The sequence below is a fragment of the Ceratotherium simum genome, chromosome 2 (assembly GCF_057802395.1).
Source record: "Ceratotherium simum simum isolate JZ-2026a chromosome 2, ASM5780239v1, whole genome shotgun sequence".
Taxonomy (NCBI): domain Eukaryota; kingdom Metazoa; phylum Chordata; class Mammalia; order Perissodactyla; family Rhinocerotidae; genus Ceratotherium; species Ceratotherium simum.
Genome location: NC_141901.1, coordinates 66,185,410 through 66,209,442, shown reverse-complemented (window position 1 = coordinate 66,209,442; position 24,033 = coordinate 66,185,410). Strand labels below are relative to the sequence as shown.

At 41.3% G+C, this 24,033-nt stretch overlaps 1 protein-coding gene across 2 annotated transcripts in view; it reads right to left on the bottom strand.

Moving 5' to 3' along the window:
• The window catches only part of PLPPR5 (phospholipid phosphatase related 5), a 110,180-nt gene extending 87,906 nt beyond the window's left edge, over window positions 1–22,274 (bottom strand). For both annotated transcript variants that reach the window (XM_004420794.3, XM_004420795.2), the window contains exon 1: window positions 21,986–22,274. In XM_004420794.3, coding sequence (XP_004420851.1) covers window positions 21,986–22,222 — 237 coding nt within the window. In that variant the 5' untranslated portion in view covers window positions 22,223–22,274. The remainder of the gene's footprint in view (window positions 1–21,985) is intronic.
• Between the last annotated feature and the right edge of the window lie 1,759 nt (window positions 22,275–24,033).

Genomic DNA, 24,033 nt, shown 5'->3' with positions numbered 1-24,033 from the left:
AATGCAATCTAATTGGTACAAAGAAGAGGGCCTTGAATTTGTGGAGTACTATGGAGGATAAAATAGAAAAATACACAAATAACTACCTGTAAATACGAATAATTACAATACCATGTTGGTAAGTGTAAAGATTGAAAGTAGGAAGGGAATACATGAAATTGGTGATGGAAGGGTGGGAAGCAAGAAAGAAAATCTCATGCAAGTTGATGTTTTTTATGTGGCATGAAAGGAAAGGGCTACGTTTACCACAAGCAAATTTAAACAGAGTGCAGACTGGGGAATAAGACTAACAGAAAGAACAGGAAAAAGGGCTTTACAGGTAGGGTGGCCATATAATTTATCATCCACACTACTACACTTTTGAGTGTGAAATAGGAGCTTAGCAATATTGATATCAAGATTAAACCAGGACTGACCCAGGCAAACCAGGACATACAGTTACCACAATTATAGGGCAAAAGGAGAATATAAATAAAGTCTCAGAGGAGGGAAAGTGTAGAATGGCGTTGAGAAACAGTAAGTGGCCCAATTTGGCTGGAATATGGACTAGATGGGGGTCCTAATGGGAGATTATCTTGGGACCGTAATGTAAATGCCTTGAGATCCAGGAGAGGAGTTGGTACTTAATTTTGTTCACAGTGGGAGGCTATGAAATTTCTGGGCAGGGAAGCGGTGTGATCAAACCCACACTTTAGGAAAATCAATCTGGAAGCAGGGGAGACTAGCGAGAGGGGTGAAAAGCCTGCTAAGTAGCTGTTGCAGGAATCCTTCCAGGCTCATAGCAGTGGGAAAGAGCGGGGCACATGCAAATCCTGAGGAGAGGCGAGCAGAGAGAAAGAAAGGCTTAAAGGTAAATTCTGAGATCACCTACAGTTGGCAAGTGGGAAACAAAAAGAGGGACAAACAGAAGACAAACAGCAGGAGTGTTGGCGAGATGGAAGAAAATGCTCATGTCATTTCGCTCCAGGAGAGGAGTGAATTTCAAGGGGGTGGTCCTTGATCAGCGGTGTTCAGTGCTGCAAAGAAGTGGAAGAAGTTAATGTCCAACCAAGAAGGTAGTTAGTGGTGACCTCCGAGAAAGGGTTTGACAGTGAGGAAAGCAGAAAACTTTTTCACAATGTCTTGGCCTTTCGGAGAACCTTGTTAGTTGAATCAATGAAGCAATTCCCCAAACAGTCAAACCTTAAATGACTTGATAGTGGGTTCAACTTAAATAAAGAAATCGATTCGGTGAGGAGGAGAAGGTGGGCCTCTGAAATGGATTATAGGTGTTTCATCCTACTTCGTTCTTAGCTCGGCACCACCCATCTCCCACCATCTTCACAACGCCAGGGTCACTTGAATATCTTTCCCCTATGTCCCCAAACTTTAAGCTCAGCTCCACCTGATCTTTGAAAACCCTGACCTTAGGCAGGAGAGATTTATATAGCTATAGGCCAAGCTCTGTGATTCAGTCTCAAGTCTCTGCTGCTAATTCAGGTTGAACATTCTGGCCTACATTTGATAATGAGATTTATGCATTGTTCCTGATGTGCAATTTCTACTTTGTGCCTGATTTCTGCTAGCAGATCCCTGTTCCTGAGTCCCTGCTTTGGTCACCTACTTAGCATCCCATCTCTCTAAGGATGAGACTGTTGGCTCCAGTCTGTCTTCCAGACACTGGAGTTCTCCTGCTTAACCCTATCTAGCGGCTAAGGCCCTGTTCTCTTACTCAGCAATAGGTTTTCCTAACACCCACCAGCTCCTAGATTCCTGGGAGCTGTGTTCTGCCTAATCCTAGAACATGCCACTACTCCCCACTGGGCCTCCCTGATGCAGACTGTCCTAGAATACCTGTCTTCTGTAACTTTTCATCCCATAGCCCATGTTCTCCTGCAGGACCAGATGCCCACAGGATCTTCAGGAAAATCTACCCTTCTGTGCCTTTACTGTGTCTATTCCTCAATTGTTTCCATGTCCCAGTTCTTCCTGACTTAATCTATTCCATTGGATTATAGAGTGGGTCTCTGCCTTACCTTGGTAATAGGTTGTGAATCCAATCTCATCTTTGCAAAGAGCATCCAGGCAAGTGGGAACACTTGTAAATTGGAACCAGAGGAAAACAGATTCTGCATTGTCCCCTTCCATTAACAAAAATCATGGCATGTGATTCGTGTACTTGGAGATGTACAGGAAGGAGTGAGAAGCATACAGATGTACATATGAACTGAAGGCTGCAGCAGTATATTTGTTGCCAATACTTGTAGTATGAATAAAGTTGTCAACAATGATATTTTGGTGATAACACTTGTATTAAAAGTATGAATATAGCCCACAAGTAATTCAAGATAGTAAAGTATTAACTTCTCCTAATATCTATCCAACCTGATCTGATGCCTCTGATATTTGAGCATAAAAATGGACATAAGCTTCTTCTGGCAGGGGTATTCACTTGGAAAAAGGGTTGGCTGGAACCCAGGGACATCCACATAATTAGCACCTTTAATAAAAGTGATGAAAGAGAGGAACACTTCCCCATTTCCATGACAGCTGGCCCGAGCTCTACCACACCAACAAAGAATAAATGATATGTCCTCTTGAGGGTGGTGATGAACTTCATATGTTAATGTTTGTAATTTTCTTACACAATTTCCCCACTACATGCTGAGATCTTTGAGGGCTCCCTTTTCATTATTTAATCTTCATGCTTAGCAAGTTGCCTGACATGTAATAGATAGTCACTAAGAGCTGTATGAATAAATGAATGAATATATATATATATCATATAGTATATACTATATACATGTATAGTAGATGGAGCTTTTGGAAAGTACCTGTAAATCAGTTTTATAAACCAGTAACCAAAGATAACAAATGACAATGAGATAGTAGAATAGCAAGAATGCTAACTCTTTAAAAATGTCCATGCATAATTCAATCAAAACTTTTGTCTATCGAAAGCAAAAGGAGAAAAGCAGAAACGAGTTTAGTCTACAATTGCTGTGTCAACCCTGAATTCCTGACTCTCTTATGTACCTTTGTAGCACCAGAACTTTGCTTAGTTCCTGGCACAGAGAAGACAATCAATGAATGTTTGCTAAAGAAAGAAAGGAAGGAAGAGAGGATAGGAGGAAAGAAGGGAGGGAGGAAAGGAGGGGGAGACAGAGGCAGGGAAGGAAGGAAGGAACGAAGAAAGGAAGGAAAGGATAGAGATACAAGAAAAATGAAAAGAGAGTTGGCTTGGTTGATTCAAAAACTAAATAGCTGCCATCTGAATGCATGGTGTTAGCAATGACAAATGTAGGATCTGACTGGGGCACTTGTGTACCTGACACCATAGCCATGCTTTGGTGGCAATGTTTCATCACCCCTCCATACACTCATATACAGACAATGTATATTGGCTCAGAATTCATACCTTTGCCAATACTTTAATATATTAAAAATATTTATTCATATCAGATATTCATTTGCAGGACAGCTTCCTCTTTTATGGTACTATGAGAATCCACAAGCCCTCATATTTACATTTTTATCATATCTATTTATCTGGGATCTCATATCAATTGAAAATAATTTGGGAAAAGGAGAAATGACAAAAGGAGACAGGAAAAGATAGTTAAATACAATTAGATCACAGATGATGCTCTGGAAGGGACCAACACCCAATTTTTCTTTCATCTCCATCCTATTTAATGTTTTTATTGGTTTAACTGTTTTCTCCTAATTCAAAACACTCATAAGACATAAATTCTTCTGATTGTTTATTTCAACTCAATATTGTCTTGATTCGCTAGTTGAATATGTTTATGTTTTTGGACCTACTTCACCTTACGTTATAAGTGCTACATTTTCAATTCATCTTCATTCTCTGCTATTTGATGGCCATATGAAATTTTTATCCCATCCTCTAAACCTCCTTTTCTCCATCAATGATGGTTCATTGTTGCATTTGGACTTGTTTCAATTACCCATAAATTACCACTCTCTTCACTTGTTCCTAACTCTCTTTCTTCTACAAACTCCCTATTACAATCAAATAGACTAAAAGGAAGAAGCGTGCTCCCTCTTTTCAAAAATACTCCTGGATTATCTCAATACATCCCTTGCATGTCACTGGAAGGTGGTGGAAAAGGAATGGATTTTGGAGCCAGGAAGACCTTCTGGTTTCCAATTACTTAACTTTATGCAAGTTACCTAACATTGTTTGAGTCTCAGTTTCTACTTCTGCAAAAGGGTGATGATAATACAAAATGATAGAACTGTTGTGAAAATTAATTCCCCCTCTCCCTCCAAAAATTAACATGTTCAAAAGCACTAGCTTCTATATAATGAGCACCTACTATAAGAAAACTGAGAATCAATGAGGTCAAGTAACTGGCCCCATATTACACTAATTAGTAGTAGATCCAGGATCCAAACCCAGGTATGTCTGATTCTAAATCAACCTTAATAAATATTAGTGCTCTTTCCGTTCCAAAGAAATCCAAACACACCTGTCCCTCACGGAAGCATTCTGTCTTTGACTGGCTAAAATGCCATGTTCTCAGAGAAGCTTTCTCTCTACCCTGAGTTCAAACTGATTATTTTCTTCACTGGGCTACCACAGCATTTCATTCAATATTCATTAATACACCCAACAATGACTGAGTGCCTCCCGAGTCCCAGGCCCTTTTCTGGTACTGGGACGAGTTTTCGAAATGGTAAGGTTATTTCTGCATGAGCCTGGATCCTTGACTGGCCTGTAAACTTCCTGAGGTCAGGAGGATCCTTCTCATTGATCTTCACACCAACTGCCTTTTTCTTTACTCACTGCCAAGTATTTCACAAACAAAGGTGTAACAGGGACAGGTTCTAATCTAAGCTCTGCCACTGTTTTGTCTGCAAGACTGTAAGTGAGTCTAATTTTTCTGAGCCTGGGTTTTATCCACTCTAAATGATTATAATACCCATGACGTGATTATTGTGAGCCATTCTGTGAGGGACAGAGCACTCTACAAATGTAAGGAGTCATGTTGTTGCTATTGTTGATGTCACATTATCATTATTTAATACATGAATGCCAGAAGGAACGTTCTGCAGATCACTTCTGCACTACAAGCTGTAAGGTCAGAAGTTTGGTTCCATATCTAGGCTTTCTTAATTCTATTACCTCACATCTGTTGTTGACACTCTGCTCAAAATCCATTTCTGAGCCCCTGATTGCTGCCTGCTGGAAAGGGGTTCTGATCTCGGCAGCTGGTGATCCTCATGTGGGCTGCCAAGTCCCCGCGCCCCCGACTGTGTGCCTGGGGCCTCATCTCACCACTTTGTTCTGTCCTTTGGCCCCTCTAGACTTGCCTATTCTGACCAGCCTGCCTGGTCTTACTCACATGTGCCTTCTGCACTTTACCACCTCTTTGCTTCCTCCGTACTGCCCTGCTCTGCCCTACTTCTCAGCGTCCCAGTTCCATGTGACTCTCTCTTTAGTAGCCCTGGATTAGCTCTGGTCTCTGATGACCAAGTGACCCTCTATTAGAGCTGCTTGCCAGAAGCCTGCATGCCCACAATCCAAACTGCCATCCTTGCCTTGGCCTTCTCCATCCCCAATGTACCACCAGCTCCCCCAGTCTCCGTAATCAAACCCACACCAGGCACCAGGGCTGCTCTAGATCCCTTTTCTTTCGGAAACAAACAAACACAAAAATCTGTGGTCTGCCTGACTCGCTCATCTCTTTTTTCCTATGCCTAGCTCTTCCAGGCTTGGTCAGCTCCTGTATTGCCAAAGCTGTGACTGCTTTAGCTCCTTATGGTTTGTTCTCGCCATGCCATTAACCTGACTGCTTTTGCATGCTTCCTTTGCAAGCTTGAATGTGTTTCTCTTTCAAATTTCTTTAACTTCTCCCTTCCAAGTGAATGAAGCCAAGACACTAGCACGTTCACACCATAAAATTTACGAAAATGCAATTAATCCAATCAAAACTTGTTTGTGTAAAAGCCTGTTTTACGTACCCTTTAAAGTCATTTCCCATGAATGGAAATCTTAATTAGATGACTAAATTTAGAAGGATAGAGCATCTTGCAAGAAAACCAAGCACAGTTAATCCTTAATACCATAAAGTGAAAAATCTGGGCTTCACCTACCAAGAATAGTACTGTTCGATTTCACATCAATTTCAACTGTGCTTTCTGAAAAAACTGCATTATGTCCTCCAATGTCTAGAGCAACATATAGATGCATATACTTCACTTCAATTTCCAATTGATAATAATGATATTAAAGACATTTATTACACAGGTGAGCACATCTGTTATGCAATTTAGGAAATGCAAGTCAAGATGACCTAATTATAGAAGCAAAACATAGCAAGAGTAACAAAAATATCCTTGCCAATTTAAATTTTCATTGTGCGTACCAACATGACCTTTCACAATTTGTACAAATATTGATCTTTTAGCATTGTTCATTTTGCAAATAACGATTTAAAATCATGTAGTATGTGTGTCATAGGAGTTACCTTATTAGTAATTATCTAATTAAAAGTTTATTCCAGGGGCCAGCCCGGTGGCATAGCCACTAATTTCACGTGTTCCACTTCAGCAGCCCAGGGTTCACCAGTTCGGATCCTGGGCACGGACCTACTCACCGCTCATCAAGCCTTACTGAGGCAGCGTCCCACATAGAAGAGCTACAACTCTACAACTATGATACGCAACTGTGTACTGGGGCTTTGGGGAGAAAAAGAAAAAGAGCAAGATTGGCAACAGATGTTAGCACAGGGCCAATCTTCAAAAAAAAATTTATTTCACAGTGGCATTTTTATTTTAAAGTAGGAAAACAGTACAGTACTCTGGAAGACAGTACTCTGGAAGACACTTGGCAGCCAAGACCCATGTGATGAATAGATTCCTAGATTCCTTCAAACTCTAAACAATATTCTCATGTTTTTCCTTTGGTTTACTAAATTAAAATCAGTCACTGAAACAGAATTACTTTGTAAGATAGGTAGATTTAGATGACCCATTTTGCAGATAGAGTAAGTGAGGCTACGAGGTTAGAATGTGTATCACAGGTTTACCTCATCAAGCTGGTAAGGGAATTTTGACTTCAATCTCTGAGTATTACTGTAATGTATTTTCTGCTAAACAGCCTTACATTCTGAACCTAATCAACTCTGTGCCATATACCTTCCCATTCCAGACATCCTTGGAGCTCCTTCAACCTATGAAGGTTTCTCCAGCCTAAATGACTTTGTATGCTCTTTGCTTTGAACACCCTTCCCTTACTTCCTTGACTAGCTAACATCACCTCCTCTCAGGAATCTTCTCTTTCATCACTCCTTCTTCTTTCTTCCTCACCCCATGCCCACTACAAAACTTTAATAGGATTTTTTTTTTTTTTTTGGTGAGGAAGATTAGCCCTGAGCTAACATTCGTTGCCAAGCCTCCTCTTTTTGCTGAGGAAGATTGGCTCTGGGCTGACATCTGTGCCCATCTTCCTCTACTTTATATGGGATGCATGATGGCATGGCTTGACAAGCAGTGCATCAGTCCACGCCTGGGATCCAAACCTGCAAACCCCGGGCCGCCTAAGCAGAGTGTGCAAACTTAACCACTACTCCACTGGGCCATCCCCAGCATTACTATATTTTAACTCTTCACTTACACTGGACTTTGAGATCCTTGAGAACAGGGATATTTTCTTCCATCTTTGAATATGCAGAACCCGTTACACATACAAAGCCTTGTCCAGGGAGAGAAAAGGTAAATGTTTTTCAGTGAAAAAATGAAAGAGTGAATTACTGAATACCAGATCATTGTGCTTTAATGTGATTGCTAGTAGGCTATTTCATTTCCATTCATTTGATAAGGTGAGGAGTTAATTTTCACTTGTTTGATATTTCACTCTAATTGGGAAATTCTGAATTTCAATGAAAAGTATCCATAAACAATAAAATCCTAATTTCATTTTCCTGGTTCCTCCTGAATTTAATTGAAGTTGTAAGTGATTTGCCTACCCAAGCAGCACTGAATCTTTCTTTACTCATTAATGTCATTCTCTAAAGTACCACTAATTTTTATCACTCTCTGAGGAAAGAAACTCTTCTTAAAAATAGTTCCGTGTATTGAGTCAAATGTTTCAACTCTTAATTTATGATTACTAATGAAAATGTACAGAGTATGATTCAGAGACCCTGAGTGACAATAAAATCATGACTCATCTCATTTAGAAACACTGCCAGCTATCTGAATCCTACATTAGACATCAAAAAAAGTTTTCTAACTTACCACATATACAAATTTCAGATGTAAAATGTATTGGTGGTTTGATCCACAAAATAGAAAGGAAGATGATGTGCTCTTTAAATCAACCAATTAGTTTGGGGGAAAAAAGTACTGAAATATAGAAAATGTCACACTTGATGAAGAAAGAGCATATGCTACAAAAACACTTAGGTGGTGACAATTTAAAGTTATAAATAAAAGTATGTACTAGGGACAATTAAAAATGGGGAAATGAAATAATGGTTACAGAGGCAAAATATGAAGATGTTAAAGATTTTTAAAACAAAATGATAGGTTTCAAATATTCTCCATTTGAAGTAAATAAGATTTATTTTGAACACATTCTATATAACTTTGAATAAACAAAAAAATTAAATGAGTGCACCTAGGAAAAATATTTGAAATCAAGGATGATTAGGAAATAAAGCAAAACATTAAAGACTTGGGTTTTGGAAAAATAATTTGGACTTTATAACCCAAGTATCTATGAGTGGGTAGTACACCTAAATATATTTTATCATAAAAGTAACATTTATCAAATGCCTAGGAAATTAATAATAGTCTTAAAGAAATAAGAGTACCCAAATAATTTTAATTCCTACTTCTTCTAATTCCTACTTCTTTAATTCCTAATTCTCTAATAAATAATTACTTATATCTACCAGTTGAAAGGCATTATATTAGGCCCTATGTGGTGAGCAAGAATTAAAGACATATGAAACATATTTGCTGGTCTATAGGAATTTATAATCTTTTGACAGCCAAAATATTTGTATGTAATTAACTATAATGCATAACTATGTAGCATACTACATTGTATACGTTACACACAATTGGAAGCATTTTAATAACCTGATTCCAAGATGGCAAATCCAACTAGAAGAGGTTGCCTAGAGTTTTGTCTTAATGATTGAAAGCCCATATCAGTCTCGTTTGGAGAGAAAATGCCACAGTCCCTTAGCAATGTCTGCTGTGGTCATGGGAGGGACAGTGTACATCATCGTGCTGCGCTTTTTGCCTAGTTGAAAAAAAGTTTAACCTACTCCCCTTACACATGAGATAATTGATCACAAAGCAGCTTTATACCAACCCCACGGCTAATGCACTAAGGAAAAAGAAAAAACAGTATGCAAAATTCCTGCTCTGTTTGCCACAAGTGAAAGTACACCTGAAATACATCATTCAGTGCTGGTGCCACACCTTAAAAATGCAGGCCATCTCGTGAAGTCAGATGTGGGCAGCCAGAATAGTAGAATGGACTCAAATCCATGCCCTGTGAAGATGAAGTACTCTGAGTTCAAGAAAGGAAGAGTCAGGGGCTGGCCCGGTGGCACAGCAGTTAAGTGCACACGCTCCACTACAGCAGCCCAGGGTTCGCAGGTTCGGATCCCAGGCGTGCACCGACGCACCACTTGTCAAGCCATGCTGTGGCAGCATCCCATATAAAGTGGAAGAAGATGGGCATGGATGTTAGCCCAGGGCCAATCTCCCTCAGCAAAAAGGAGGAGGATTGGCATTGGATGTTAGTTCAGGGCTGATCTTCTTCACCAAAAAAAAAAAAAAAAAAGGAAGAGTCGGAGAACTGAAAAATAGCTTCATACCCTGGGAAACCATCTAGTTGTTCCATATGGCTTCAAAAGGTGACCGAGGCCAGTGAGCAGAAGATTCAGAGAGACAGATTTTATTCCATCATAAGGTAGAGTGTCCTAAAAGTGAGACTTGTTTTATACACAGAATGGGCTGCCCAGGGAGCCATGAGTCAGTCTACTCCAGGTGGAGTTCAACCCCTTCCAAACCAGATATCTAGTGATACAGAGGCCGGAAAGCTACTTGACTGTTTCAAGGTCTCAAAGTCAGTAAGCAGCAGAGCAAGGAGGAAAGCTCAGGTCACCTGCTTGTCAGGCCAGTGAGTCACTGTCCCTTTTATTTATTTAATTTCAGATCAACATGAAACCTGCATATAAAAAGCTTATTACCAATCTTCTGCATTCAGCATGCACATAGAATAGTACATGTGATTGCTACTGTTTCCTTTAATTTGTCTTGCTTTCTCTCCAGCTCCCCATCCCACACCTGCAACTACTGGTCTCTTTTATGGAGAGTATATAAGATAAGGGGAAAGACTATTATTCAAAAAGGAGTTTATAGGAAAGCCAGATCACTGTTGACTAGAAGCTTCAAGGAAAGAGTTATGAAAGAGGTAGGATTGGAGTTGCCTAAACGAAAGGATGGGAAGTATTTAAACAGCTGGAAGAGAAGAGGAGGGAGCATAACATAAAGCAGAGCACAGCAGACAACTGCTTTCTCAAGTCACTGCTGTTTCACGGGAAATGGCACTCCGGGATTGGACCGAGAGTTTTCGCCATTGTTTTGAGAGTACCCCTAAGTCCCTTCAAAGAAAAGAAGACTTCAAAATATATAAATATACAAATGTCTATGCTTTTTCCTTGCATATATTTATGCCACTGAATAGTTCTTCCATGCCTCTAACTAGTTACCAAACTTAACATAATGACCATGCCTTGGGTGCAGCAGATATGCTATATGTCAATTATACATAGTGTTATCATTATATTATGTTGAAATCACCCTATAAGAATTTAAAATCTGTGCATCAAAAATGGGTAGGGCTTTGTCATATCCATTTGCAGAGAGTTTCAAATGTAGTTTTACTTCTTGTCTGAAAAGGTTTGATGTTAGAAACATGAAAGAAGGCATCCTATAACCAAATGATTAAAGAATTAAATGCTCTTTTCCCTGATATGCCACTTCTTCTTCACTCTCACAGATAAAGTGTTAACTATAAATACAGTATTCAGTAAAATGCTTTCAGTCAATGATATAAAGTCACAAGAAAAAAGCTATCATAATAATCATGTGTTCTTCATCTCTCTCCCAACTAATACTTGTAGGCAGAGTGATTCATTGCAGGTTGTCTTCACCGCTCCAGGAAATGACAAAAAATTCAGTCCTAGGGACAAGAACCATCCTTGTGTTAAAATCACATATGGAGCCATTATGTCACTTCCTTGCTGCTGGGTCATGGGCTAGTTGCCCAATCTTTCTGTGCCCCAGTGTCCTCATCTGTAAATTGAGATGACAGTAGAGCCTACCTCCAATGTTGTGAGGATTAAATTAGTTAATATGCGTAAAGTACTTACAACAAAGCCTGATATAGACCAAGTGCCCATTAACGTAAGCTATTTGTGTAACTTCTCATTAGTTGCATGGCCTTGGGCAAGTCGCTCAATCTCTCTAGCCATTCATTTGAAAATTAAGAGATGAAACTAAATGATCTCTAAGGCCTCTTTCATGACTAAAAAGTTCCAGTGACAAAGAAGCATGTTCTCCCTCCAATGGATTCACGCATCTTTTCCAAAAACGGAATGGCAGAAAGAGCCTGATAGCGTGGCTTGAATAAAGTGTCCACTGGATTCCTATATCTGTATTCTCAACTTAGCCCCAGGAAAAATGAAACGGGAACCCCAAGTAAGCATGTGATGAGGAGCCAGAGAGAAGAGGGAACAAAGGTCTCTTTGTGAAAGACCAAAAGGGTTGTCACGTAGTTTTGACTAAGTGTCTCCATTCATTTTAGTAACTGAGCAAACCCAACACTTGCAAAGGCACATGTGAAGGAAGATGTCATTGTCACCAATCCAAAGATATTGTTTTTTCTTTTAACTGGAAATGTCAGGAGTTCATTTTAAATTACAAGATGAGGTCCCAGGTGCACTATCTCTATCCAAGGCTGCTCAATTTTGGTGTCTGTGAGATCGTGGCATTCTGCTTTGATCAGATCTCTGGAAATACAAGATGCTTCTCAGTGCGAAAAGTGCTTCTGTGCACCCCAGTGTGAGAAAAAGCTAAATCTGAAATCTTGATAAAAAATAGAAAATTTCGGTTTCTGCTGGCACTACTGAAAGCACCCTAAAAAAAAAAGGGATCATCGCCCTAGAAACACAATATACAGTTTACTCAGCATAGGGGTTCTGGTTATAGCAACACAAATCCTGCTTCCCTTGGAGAGAAAACGCCACAAATTATTTTGGTAACACATAGTTATGTCAGGACTCAATTTTTACTTAACTGCTCTGTCATTTCATAAGTCTTTTATTTCCTGATACTGCTTTGAAAGCTTTGGAGAAAGGTGAGATCAGCTTTAATCCCGGTTTCGGGATTTGGGGCAAGCCAGGTAACCTCTTTCAGTCTTACTTTCGAGGTATGCTACACACGGAAGGTGCTCAACAAGTACTTGTTCAGGGAAAGACGGAATGAGGAAGGGAGGGAGGAAGTCCTGGGTAGTCACTAGCATTTCATCAGCAAGGTCCCACTGCTGCTACAAGTCTTTTTGCTATTTGTATGTTAATTAACAACTGATTTAATTAGCATTGTGGATATAAAAAATGAATTCTTTATTGATGAAAGTAGTGACTTTTGGTTTGTGTGATGAATGCTAAAAATGGACTTTTTATTGGTGAAATTAAAGATTTTCAAGCTATGTGGATTGACTAAAATAGTTTGGAAATACTTCCCACCCTTGAAATAAGACAGTTACTGAGACTCCAGTGAGGCCTATAACCTATAACCCAATGGCTTGTTCTCAGTGGATCTAGAGTCTAGCCATTGGCTTAGGAGGATTTTTGCTTAAAGCATGTCAGTCTGAGGACACAGAATCCCACAGTGGCTATGCTGAACATTTCATACAGGATTTCAAACACTTAAAAACACCTCAAAGGACAGAGAGCTGCAAATTCATTGAACTTATGGAACAGGGCATATGGACAATTTTGCCTGTTTTTTTTTTTTGTGAGGAAGATTAGCTCTGAGCTAACACTGTTGCCAATCCTCCTCTTACTGCTGAGGAAGACCAGCTCTGGGCTAACATCTATGACCATCTTCCTCCACTTTGTATGGGATGCCGATACAGCATGGCTTGACAAGTGGTCCACGCCCAGGATCCAAACCTGGGAACCCCAGGTCACCAAAGTTGAGCGTGTGAACTTAACCACTATGCCGCCGGGCTGGCCCCCAATTTTGCCTGTTTTAATGAACGGGTTTTTTTTTTGGTTTTTTGTTTGTTTGTTTTTTTGTGAGGGAGATCAGCCCTGAGCTAACATCCGTGCTAATCCTCCTCTTTTTGCTGAGGAAGACCGGCTCTGAGCTAACATCTACCGCCAATCCTCCTCCTTTTTTTTCTTCCCCAAAGCCCCAGTAGATAGTTGTACGTCACAGTTGCATATCCTTCTAGTTGCTGTATGTGGGACGTGGTCTCAGCGTGGCCGGAGAAGCGGTGCATGGGTGTGCACCCGGGATCCGAACCTGGGCCACCAGTAGCAGAGCGTGCTCACTTAAACACTAAGCCACGGGGCCAGCCCATAATGAACGGTTTTTAAATAACTGTGCGCTCAGAAGAATTTGGTCATTATAACTTCGTCACCACAAACTTCAGTTGGCGCCTGGATAACTTATCTATCAAAAATAACAAAATTGACTTGAGTCAGATTAGAATACCCCGACTTTGAGCTGCTCAAGTCTAGTGATGGAAACATGAATAAAGATAAATACAACAATAAAGCACAATATAAAGTTATTTTAATGCCACAATTTGTTAAAGAGGTGAAGGGATCATAGAGGAGAATGCAACTATTTCATCTGAGGGAATCCAAGAGATCTGCTCAGAAGAGTTAGTGCTAGGTCTGGAAAGATATAGCAGAGTGTTCCAGAAAGTTGGGCTTTTGGGGGGTGTAGGGAGCCTTATAGAGGCTAGAAGCAAGGGAGATAAAAACATATTCATACCACAAATCACAAATTTATTATACACCAAACATACACACACACACACACACACACACATATTTGCTTTCAGTCACACAGGTTTTCTCAGTGAGAAATGTACACCAAAAGACTGTCTTTAGAGTTTTAAATGCACCTGATCTGAAAAAAAAAATCTCTAGGAGTCTGTTTTTGCCAAAAAAAAAATGGTGATTTTACTGACAGTGATTCTCCAACTACATCTGTCATAATAAGACTAAAAAAGTAACCAGCCTGCTGAGTGAAAGCTGGCATTCTCAGAAATAGTTTAAATAGTACTGAATATAGAACTCCCTTCCACATATTTTAAAATATCTTCCATCAAAATGATATTCCTTATGATTTTCCCAAGTCTGTTAAAAGGATCCTCGTAACTGCAGGTTAAGATCATAATTCTGACATCAGAACTTGCCTTCTCTACCCATAAGGATGGGAATGTTGAGCTGGGAAAATCGAGTTCTATTGGCTATTCCACTGGTCTTAAGAACCAATGAAGTTTTGCCTTTGAACACAGATTTTAAATTCCCCTTTTCAGGTCTGGTTGTAACTGAGCCTATACATTAACAAGCATATGGATACTGTAAAGAGTACATTGGTATATCATCAACGTGGTTTAACTCTCCCCTGTCTTCTAGGAATGTCACCATTTATGCTGTGAATCAAATTAGTGGGCAACTGCATTGAACTTGAATCAGATCCTAGATGTGTCATTTACCAAATGGAGTGAATTGCTTAAGCTCCCTAGATGTGTTAGCGCATATGCCATCTGAAAGGGTTAATGTAAAGAGTGAATGGTTTACCTCATTCATTCAACAGAAATGATTAAGCACACTTGATGTCATTTTGCTGTGTACTATCAATAAATATTATTGGCATTTATTTTAAAAGAGCAGTTATGACTTAGTACTTAATGCAGGCTTATATTTAATTTTTGTAAGGTATCATGTTAAGTGTCATTATTTCAATCTTATAGAAGAAAACTGAGGCTTGGGGGTATAATTTCCTGCATGTTGTCTGAACTTGAAGGGCAGGGAATATGCCTGTCTCATTTTACAAGCCCAAGCAATAACACTGTATCTGGTACATAGGAGATGCATTATGATCATTCAAAACTTTTATAAACAATATCTTTTGGCACAGTGTAAATTTAAAAATTAATATGATACAATGCATACTTAACAGATAGTATCAACAGGGCTCCCTGGAAACATTATTTCTTCCAAATTACACAAATGAATGGGATGATTCTTTATAATAATCTTGATAATGCTCAGAGCTTAGTGGAATATTTTGGAAAACAGCATTGGGTATTAGAGTAGTATAGTCTGTAATAATTAGTTAGGAGACATTTCATACTGTTGGCTTTTTATTTTACTTATTTTTGCTATCCTTTCTACAGAAAAATCGGAAAAGAAGTATAAAAATCTTCCTCATTTTTCCACACCACAGAGTAAGTGCATTAGACTTGCAAAGCCATGCTGCCAAGGTCATAACCATCGCCAATGACCAGGTAGCCACCTAACCCAGGTAACCTGCTCACATTATGTTTTCCTCATATGAATGAAGTGATTTATTGCCTCCAAAGTGCATTCTCGTCGATTTCATTCTCACATAGCTCTGAAAGGTAGGAAGAAGTCAACATTTTTCAGATAAGGTAACTGGCTCAGAGAAGCCACATGGATAATGAGTGATGGGGGATGGAAGGGGAGAAGAGAAGAGGAGGGAGGAGACAAGGAGGGAAAAAAGGAGCAAGGGAGGGGGAGGAGAAGAGGCAGAGGGAGAGGGGGAGGGGGAGGAAGGGGAAAGAGAGGAAAAGCAAGCTGTCTTTTAGATTCCTGGGCCTTCGCTTTCCTCTCAGCCTCAGCATCTCCTTATCAGTATGCAAAGGGAAGGGGATAAACGGAAAAAGAGAGACAAAGAGGGATGCAGGGAGGGATGAGGGAGGGATGAGGAAGGGAGAATATGAATGAACGAATATAAATGAGAATATTTAAGTAAAGCCAGGTCCTAAGGGGCAGAAAGAGGAGTTTAAACAGATCCATAAACCCTCAAAGAGTAATTCTTAACTTTTAGGGAATCTTGGACATCTCTGACAATCCGATAAAGCTATGGAGGCTCCTACTAGAAAAATGCATGCTTACACCCATACAATATTTTATACACAATTTCAGTGCATTCACTGCACCCCCAAATCTAGTGCTGAATCCCATTTTAAGAAATAGACCTTAAAAGTAGAGGCCCCCTCAGCTCTCCATGCACTGTAGTTTGCAGATCTAGAACCAGAGGGTGGTTCCATAGAAATGCAGGTGCCTGCAGCACTGTGTCAGTGTGTGCTATGGAGATAAGAAACACGTTTCGGTTCAGGACAACAGAAATATCTCTAAATCCCTTCTGCTGCCACCCACCTCTCTACAACTTTTCAAGCTTAATAGGAAATAAAACCATTTCCTACACCACACATGGAAAACATTATCTGTACTGGAACACAAAGCTTTCCATCAAACCAGAAAAATGGAATTTGAGGATAAAAGATTTGAGAAAATTTTGACTCTTCTAGTATTGAATCACTATGACTAAAAATCTTTCAAGATCCATTTAATGTGTTAGGATAAAGGTATATAACAAAAGAACTAAATGCACTGGCTTTGACAACTCTGGCATTGTCATTGTGGGACTGGTCATCTAACATTTTTACATCCAAGTCTCCTTCATAAGTTTATGGTGAAGATTAATTATATTAATGGATTTAAATAATTTAATAAAAGTCTGACATATAATCTCACTAAACATAATATTTCTCATTTATAAAGTTTATGAGTTTATGGGTTTAATGATAGTACATATGTTTAAAGAAAGTACTACCACGTTGAGCATTAAATGAAGTAATACATTAAGTGTACCTTATACAGTGTCTGCTACATAGAGAGAGTAGCTAGCGTTAGCCCACTTGAAGAAATGGAGGCATAGTCAAAGGTAGGAATCATTGACTTAATTCCAAGAACAGAGTTCGGATTGAGTTTTACTATTCTTGCTATTAAGACTCCCCAATTTTTGTGGGTAAGTGGATTGAACTAGGTGGCCTCTGTCCATCTCCAATATTTTATCAGCCCTGAAATCCACTAACAAACAAAGGTATTTTACTACATGCTTTAAATAGTTTATTTTGATTAATCATCACAACCTTGGAAAGACTAATGGTAGCTAACATGTATATAGCTGGGCACTACTCTGATACATATGTTAAACCATTTCATACTCATAATAATCCTATGAGGCTAATAGTCAGATGATCTCCATTTTACAGTCAAAGAAACTGAGGCATAGAGAGACTAGCTCAAGTTCACATAGCTGGAAAGTGGCAGATCTGGGCTTCAAATCCAGGCAGACTGACTCCAGAGTCTGTGATCTTAACCTCTACATGTAGCGCCTCTCAAGAGGTAGGCATTTTTATCTCCAGTTTACGAATAAGGAAATTTTGCCCAAGGTCACACGGCTAGTAAGTGAAAGACACCATGATAAGAGTCCAGACTTGTCTAACACCCATGTCTGGGCTTTTTCTCCTGCACCACAGCCACAGGAGTGTGTTCCAGGAGTGAAGACACGAGGGGGGCCCCAAGGCAAGGTTTGAGGGAGAAAAGGTCTATAGGAAAGCTTTAGGTACTTTGATTCAATATGATGAGGTCAGGAGACAAAATGTCTTTCTGTTATCATTTACCTCTGCCACATTTAGAGGCGCAACACCCTTGGGATAGCAGCAGTAGCTACATCCCTCAGAGTCTCAGAGTCCAGAGGGAGTTTCCTGGGGATGCAGACAGAAAGAATCAGAGATGTTCCCTCAAACCTGCCCTGCCTGGTGCTAGTTTTCTGTCTTGGTTCTGGCTCTATGATGATGGATGGTCTAGCTTCCTCTCCTTCAAATCATCTGTGTTGCACAGACATCTAAGGAACAATAGCTGCTAGTGGCCACTGTACCCAAATTTGGGGAGCAGAAACCATTGCCATCACCAGTTCTTTCAATCAATGAAAGCCAAAGATCACTAATTAAATTTATATCTGTAAATACCATACATGGTACTTTGGCAAACGCTATGCATACAGGTCAAACGAAACAATACCTAAAGAGTTTATAAATCATGTCATCTTTGTAAATGAGCCCAAATTACAGGTGTTCTTGGAAAACACAATTAAAATAATAATATTTCACAACACAAAACAGACTTGGGAATGAAGAGTTTAAAATTATGTTATATAGATATTTTAATAATAGAAGAGCCATACACTGCTGTCCCCAAAATGTCCTAAAACACCACCCATCAGACAATGTCCCTATACAATTCCTAACAAAGCGAGAAAAACTCTCAGCCTGGCATTTCAAGTCTCGTTAATGAGACCCTAGTCGTCCTCTTCAGCCATATACCCACATGTTCCCCGCACAGCACTCTTCGAAACAAGATGAACCAATCACTATTTCAAGAGTACAGCCTGCATTTCCTGCTACCAACAGGTTGTTCACGTAGCTGCTTCTGTGACGTCCTGAGTCAAACTCCATTTCAGCCTCTCCTTCAAGTCACATCTCAAATGCCACCATTTTCTTCAGGAAGCCTTTCCTCACCCCTCCCAATAAAAATAATCCTATCTTCTGAATCACCAGAGGTCTTTGTGGTATATAGATACATATATATTTATATACATATATATGTATACATGACACTTTTATTATGACGATTTATATTATATGCGTTGGCATGTTTACCTAATTTCCCAAACTGGGCTGTAAACTCCTTAGGATCAGTGACCATGGTTTACTTCTGAAGTTCCCTTTATAACCCATACTCTGCCTGATATGGTGCTTACAACACAGGAATTCAATAAACATTTACTGAATTATTATTTTATTAATAACATTAATGATAATGGAGTATCAACTATGGGCCAAGGATGACATCTGCATATTATATCTCATTTACTATTCAAAATCTTATGACTTAGCAAATCAAAGCTTAATAAGCTTAAATAAGTTGTCCACGGTTACACAGCAAGTACAGTTCCCAACTGTTAACAGAGCAGCAGGAGGTACTTTGGATCTGAATCCAAATTTGTTAGACTCCAAACCTGGGTCCAAGTCAACACTATATAACAGTGACAAATTGAAAAGATATATTGCTTTTAAGTTTTAGATAAATAAATTTGGCAAGTCTGCAAGAAAACCACAGATTGTGATAGTGAGGAGAGCTACTTTTCAAAATTAATTTCAAGGATTATAAATGAGTTTTGAGGGTAAAAATATATATTATGAAGAATCTTTATCACTACAGTCCAAGAAATGTAAGAGATGGGGAAAGAGACTGTTTGGGGCATTTATTTAGAAGAATGATTTATGAGTAAACTGAATTTGTATATTGTAATAGAAAAGGCACAGGCTTGGGAGTTTGACACAGTGGCGGTAAAATTCTGGGTATACCATTTTTAGCCATGGTCCTTGGGCAAGTTACTTAATCTTTCTAAGCCTCAGTTTTCCCAAATGTTAGGTGACAATAATAATAATTGCTTTCATAGATAAGGCAAATATTTCATAGATAATGCAAATATTAGATGGGTATAAAGTATACAACTCAACAAATGATGAGCACTACTAATATTATTATTAATAATATTATTTTCACACACAGTGACTGTGCTAAGCCAGTGTTCTTGAGAGGAATGAAAAGGCAGAGCTGCCATTACTGTTCCCAAATTTTCACATGGTGAGAGTATATCATTTGGAAGAGCAGAAAGGGGAACAAAGGCCAGCAGCACAGCTATCCTCTAAAACCCAACACCTCTTCTCTTCACACCGACTCCCAAATTCCTTGTCTTGTAACTAAAGAACTGAAAGTCAAAATATGGAAATCCCATTGGATCCTCCCTTTCAAAATCTCTCAATTTATATTCTAGATGCCTATCCATCAGCCGTCTCTCGTCTACTTTCAGAGAACATATTCTTTGGAAGTAGAAGTACCATGTCATTTGGCATCAGTCCCATGGGCATACAAACACCATACCCACCATTTTTGTTTTCAGGTGTTTTTAGTTTATTATATGATTCCGAAATGTTAATTGGAGAGAATACCTCCTGGAAGGGCTGCTCTGAGAAGCATATGGGGCTATGACTAGTCAGTGCCCAGCACAGAGCAGGCACTCAGTAATGACTAAATAATTCCCTTTCCCGTCCCAGGTTCCCCCTAAGTGGAGAATAATCAAAATCTTTGGGCCAATATGTTCTTGTCTCTAACTGGCATCTGCCACCATGGATGGATGGTTAGGATCTGAAAAGTGCTATCTCATTTAAATAAGACAGAACAGAATGGTAATTACCAAAGGACGAGTTACAGACAGTATCGATTGTGGTTGTACCCAATCAGTGACCTGAAAGTGACAGGCTTTTTTCTTTCAAAAAAAAAAAAAATCTTTGAAAAATCCCTGAGCTATTCAATCTCCTGAAAAACATGTGCCTGGAAACCCAACAACTACAGAAAGCAAAAAGAGCCCCCAAAAAGACCAATTTTTTTCTCTTCCAGCTTTTCAAATGGAAGAGAGAGAACACAAACATGAAGCTGGATTTGGGGTTTCTGACACATTTTAGCAAATTACAGTTAAAAAAACAAAACAGAACATTTTCTGGTGCGAGGTCTAACACTTTCCAAGTCAGTATGCTGGAGGTGAATTTGAAGTCAACTATCCCAGCACCTTCGATAAACAAAGTTACTTTGAAGTTAGCAAGAAGTTCCTTGGTTTGTTCATGGAATTCCATTATGTGTGTTAGGAACTTGTCATTATTTTTTAAATTATTAAATCATTTCCCCTAAAGTCAAAGAAAACATGAATATTCCAACCTAACAGATATGACAGATGTTCTTAGCATTCACTACTGCAATTTACACATTCAACCACTGAAAAGAAAACTTCCCTTTCCCTTCCCTCTTCATTTTTTAATTTCCTTTTTGTCATCTCTTGAGAGAGAGAGAGAGAGAGAGAGAGAGAGAGAACCTGTACCACAGAGCGGGAATCTCCAATACTCTGACAACATTAAAGGAACCATAATGTTTTCTGAGGAAACACTACCCATTTCCTACCAATAACTTTGCACCATATACACATATGTAAATTATTATGTGATTATTATCCTAATAATTACATATGTATGTGTGTGTGTATATATGTGTGTATGTGTGTCCATATAAACAGACACAACCAGTCCATAAATCCAAAAGGTATTCTCAGGGATGCTGTAAGAGAAAAGGACTTAAGCTGCCCAGAGTGGAGCAACCTTTAAATAAATCTTGTAATTTAGGCACAGCTCCTGCTTTTCAGCAAGCGCTGTTGCTGGAGCCTTCTCATTTAGGAATTGTCACATATTTTTGTAGATATTTGTTCTCTGGTCAGCTTAGTTCCACTGGCACATTCATCTGAAAGGGAAAGAGGTGGTAACATAGGAAGACGCGGCCGGACTCGGGAAGCAGGAGCCCCTTCCACACCCCAGCAATTGATCCCCCTTTCCCTCTCGCCGGCCCCGCTGCTGCTCATCTTCCAGGCGCAATCTGAGAGGAGGCGGCCAGCGGAGCAAGGCCACGGAGTGGAAGAAGTAAAAATTCATCCCAAAGGCTCACCTCCTCCCCTGCCCTGACCCCTTTCCTCCCATCCTCCTCCCGTCACCCCACACTGCAGCCACCGCAGGGGGTGCGGGGGTGGCATGTGGGGAGAGACGGGGGCTTCCTTCGCACCCACCCCTGATGCGCCCTAGAAGAATGTCCTCTGGGGAAGGGGCTGCCCACAACTTGCAGGAACTTAGAAGGCAAAGGCTGCCGCGCCCCGACCCTCCGCGGGGCCTCAACCCCGAAGGCGAAGGGCGAAAGAAGGGATCGGAGGGGAGGGCGAGCACCCCCGGGCTTACCACGAGCACGGGGACCCCGGCGGCCAGCGAGTAGAGGAGCACCGGGGGCACGGCGCTGCTGTCCTCCGGGCCCGGGTAGGGCTTGCGGTAGGCGCTGTCGTGGCAGAAGAAGCCCTGCACGTTCACGGTGAACGTGTCCGTGTACTCGAAGTAGTACGCCAGCATCACCGTCCCTGCCATGATCACCATCTGGAAATAGAGCATGCTGCTGGTGAGCGCCGCGGGCAGCAGCGGCATGCACGCCTCCCCGGCCGGGCCGAGCCGAACGGGCGGCGGACGCGGCGGGCCCCCTCCCCGGTCCGCCGAGGCAGCCACCGGGGGCGCGGCGGCGGGGGCGGCGGGAGGACGAGGCGCGGGGGGCGGGATGGAGCCGCTGGAGGAGAAGGCGGAGGCAGGTCCCGGTTTCGAGGCGCCGGCAGGCTGCGGAGGAGGCGGCTACCCCCGGACGAACCCCCACTCCCCTCCCCGCCCCCTGCCCGCCGCAAGCGCCGCCCGCCCGGGCGCGGGGTCGCGCGGGAGGGCGGGGAGTCCCGGGCGACGGGCAGCGGCCGCAGCGCCCAGGCAGAAGACCATTCGAGATGCAGCGGCGCCGGGTCAAGCCCCCAGGCCGGCCCGGAGGAGGCGGCGTCGGCCGACGGGGCGGCGGCAGCCGGGACAGCGGCACCTGTACCCCTCGGAGGGCGGACGCAGTGGAGCTGGAGAAGCTCCTCGCGGGGGTAAAAACCAAAAAAAAAATGGGGAGGGGAGGCAGTAGAATAGGCGCTTCTAGAAACTCCCTTCTGAGGCAGCAGCCTGGCGGTTTAAGAAACCCGCACAACGCCTGGGAAAATGGTGTGTGGACGCGTCTTCGGAGCGCAAACCCCACCAAAGCGCAAAGTGCCCGATGCCGCGCCGCGAGTTTCAGCCGGCGCTTCCCTGGATTCCTGAACCCCGCTCAGGACACACGCCAAGCAGTGGTTTCCAGGCGCAATTAGAAAAATAATCTCAGAGGATTTTAGGTTTGGAGTTTCTTTGCCTCCCCTCCAGCTTCCTGGGGCTTCGTCTGTAAAAACGCAGTCATAGCTCGGTAGCTCGCGAAGCATCGTCTCTTGTACAGCGGCCCCTTCCTCGTCCATGTATTCTCCTCTTGCTCATCTTCTCAGTCTCCCTTTATTAGCTGCTTGTGAGACGAAGCATTGCAGATTCATGGGACCCAGCGGGACCAGCCACCAGGGAAGGGAAAAGGGCTATTTGCCTCATCTCGAGATTCCCCGAGTTCCCGGGAACGGCCGAGGTTCCCCAGGGGTCAAGGGAAAGGAGAGGGAGATCAACGCGGGCTCACACCACATATATACAAAACACACCCCTACATGGGCACACACGCGTGTGCGTGGGTATGTAGGTAGCTGTGGAAGTGCATATATATAAAGAGCCCATTTCGTGGTGCCTTGCCTGCAAGATTAGGCAGCAGATTGAGGGTGTGTGTTTGTGTGTTGGGGGGTGAGGTGCTTAGTGGAAGCTGACACTGCTCACCCTCCGCTCCAGACTGCTGGTAAGAAAGCACCTATACGAGGCAAGGGGGTGAAAATATTCCTAGAACCCTGCCCTCCTCATTAAAACGTGGAATTACCTTAGCAGGCTTCTAAAATGTTCATTCATTTTAATGGGCTGTAGCTTGATGGTTTTTAGAGGTGGGCCTTTATTATCAGGAAAAAGCAACACTGTTAGGCGAAAAAGACCTTTTCAATTTGAAAAGGGATTGGTAGCTTGGGGATGGAATAGTAATGACAGTGTGAATTTCTTTGATGTAGAATATCTTACCCTCCACGTTATTACAGACATCATTTAATAACTAATTACTTAGTGCTTACCGGATAGACAACACTGAACAACGAACAATGTATGTAATGAGCAATTTTGTGCAGTGGGAGTTAACTGTTCCTAAATGGACAAGAGTGCCTTACCATATTATGAAAATGTAACCACTACAAAGATACATGGTTTAATGCTCCATTCATAAATCATTCTAAGACTGTAAGGGTGTTTAAACTGCAACTCTGGTTCTAAAT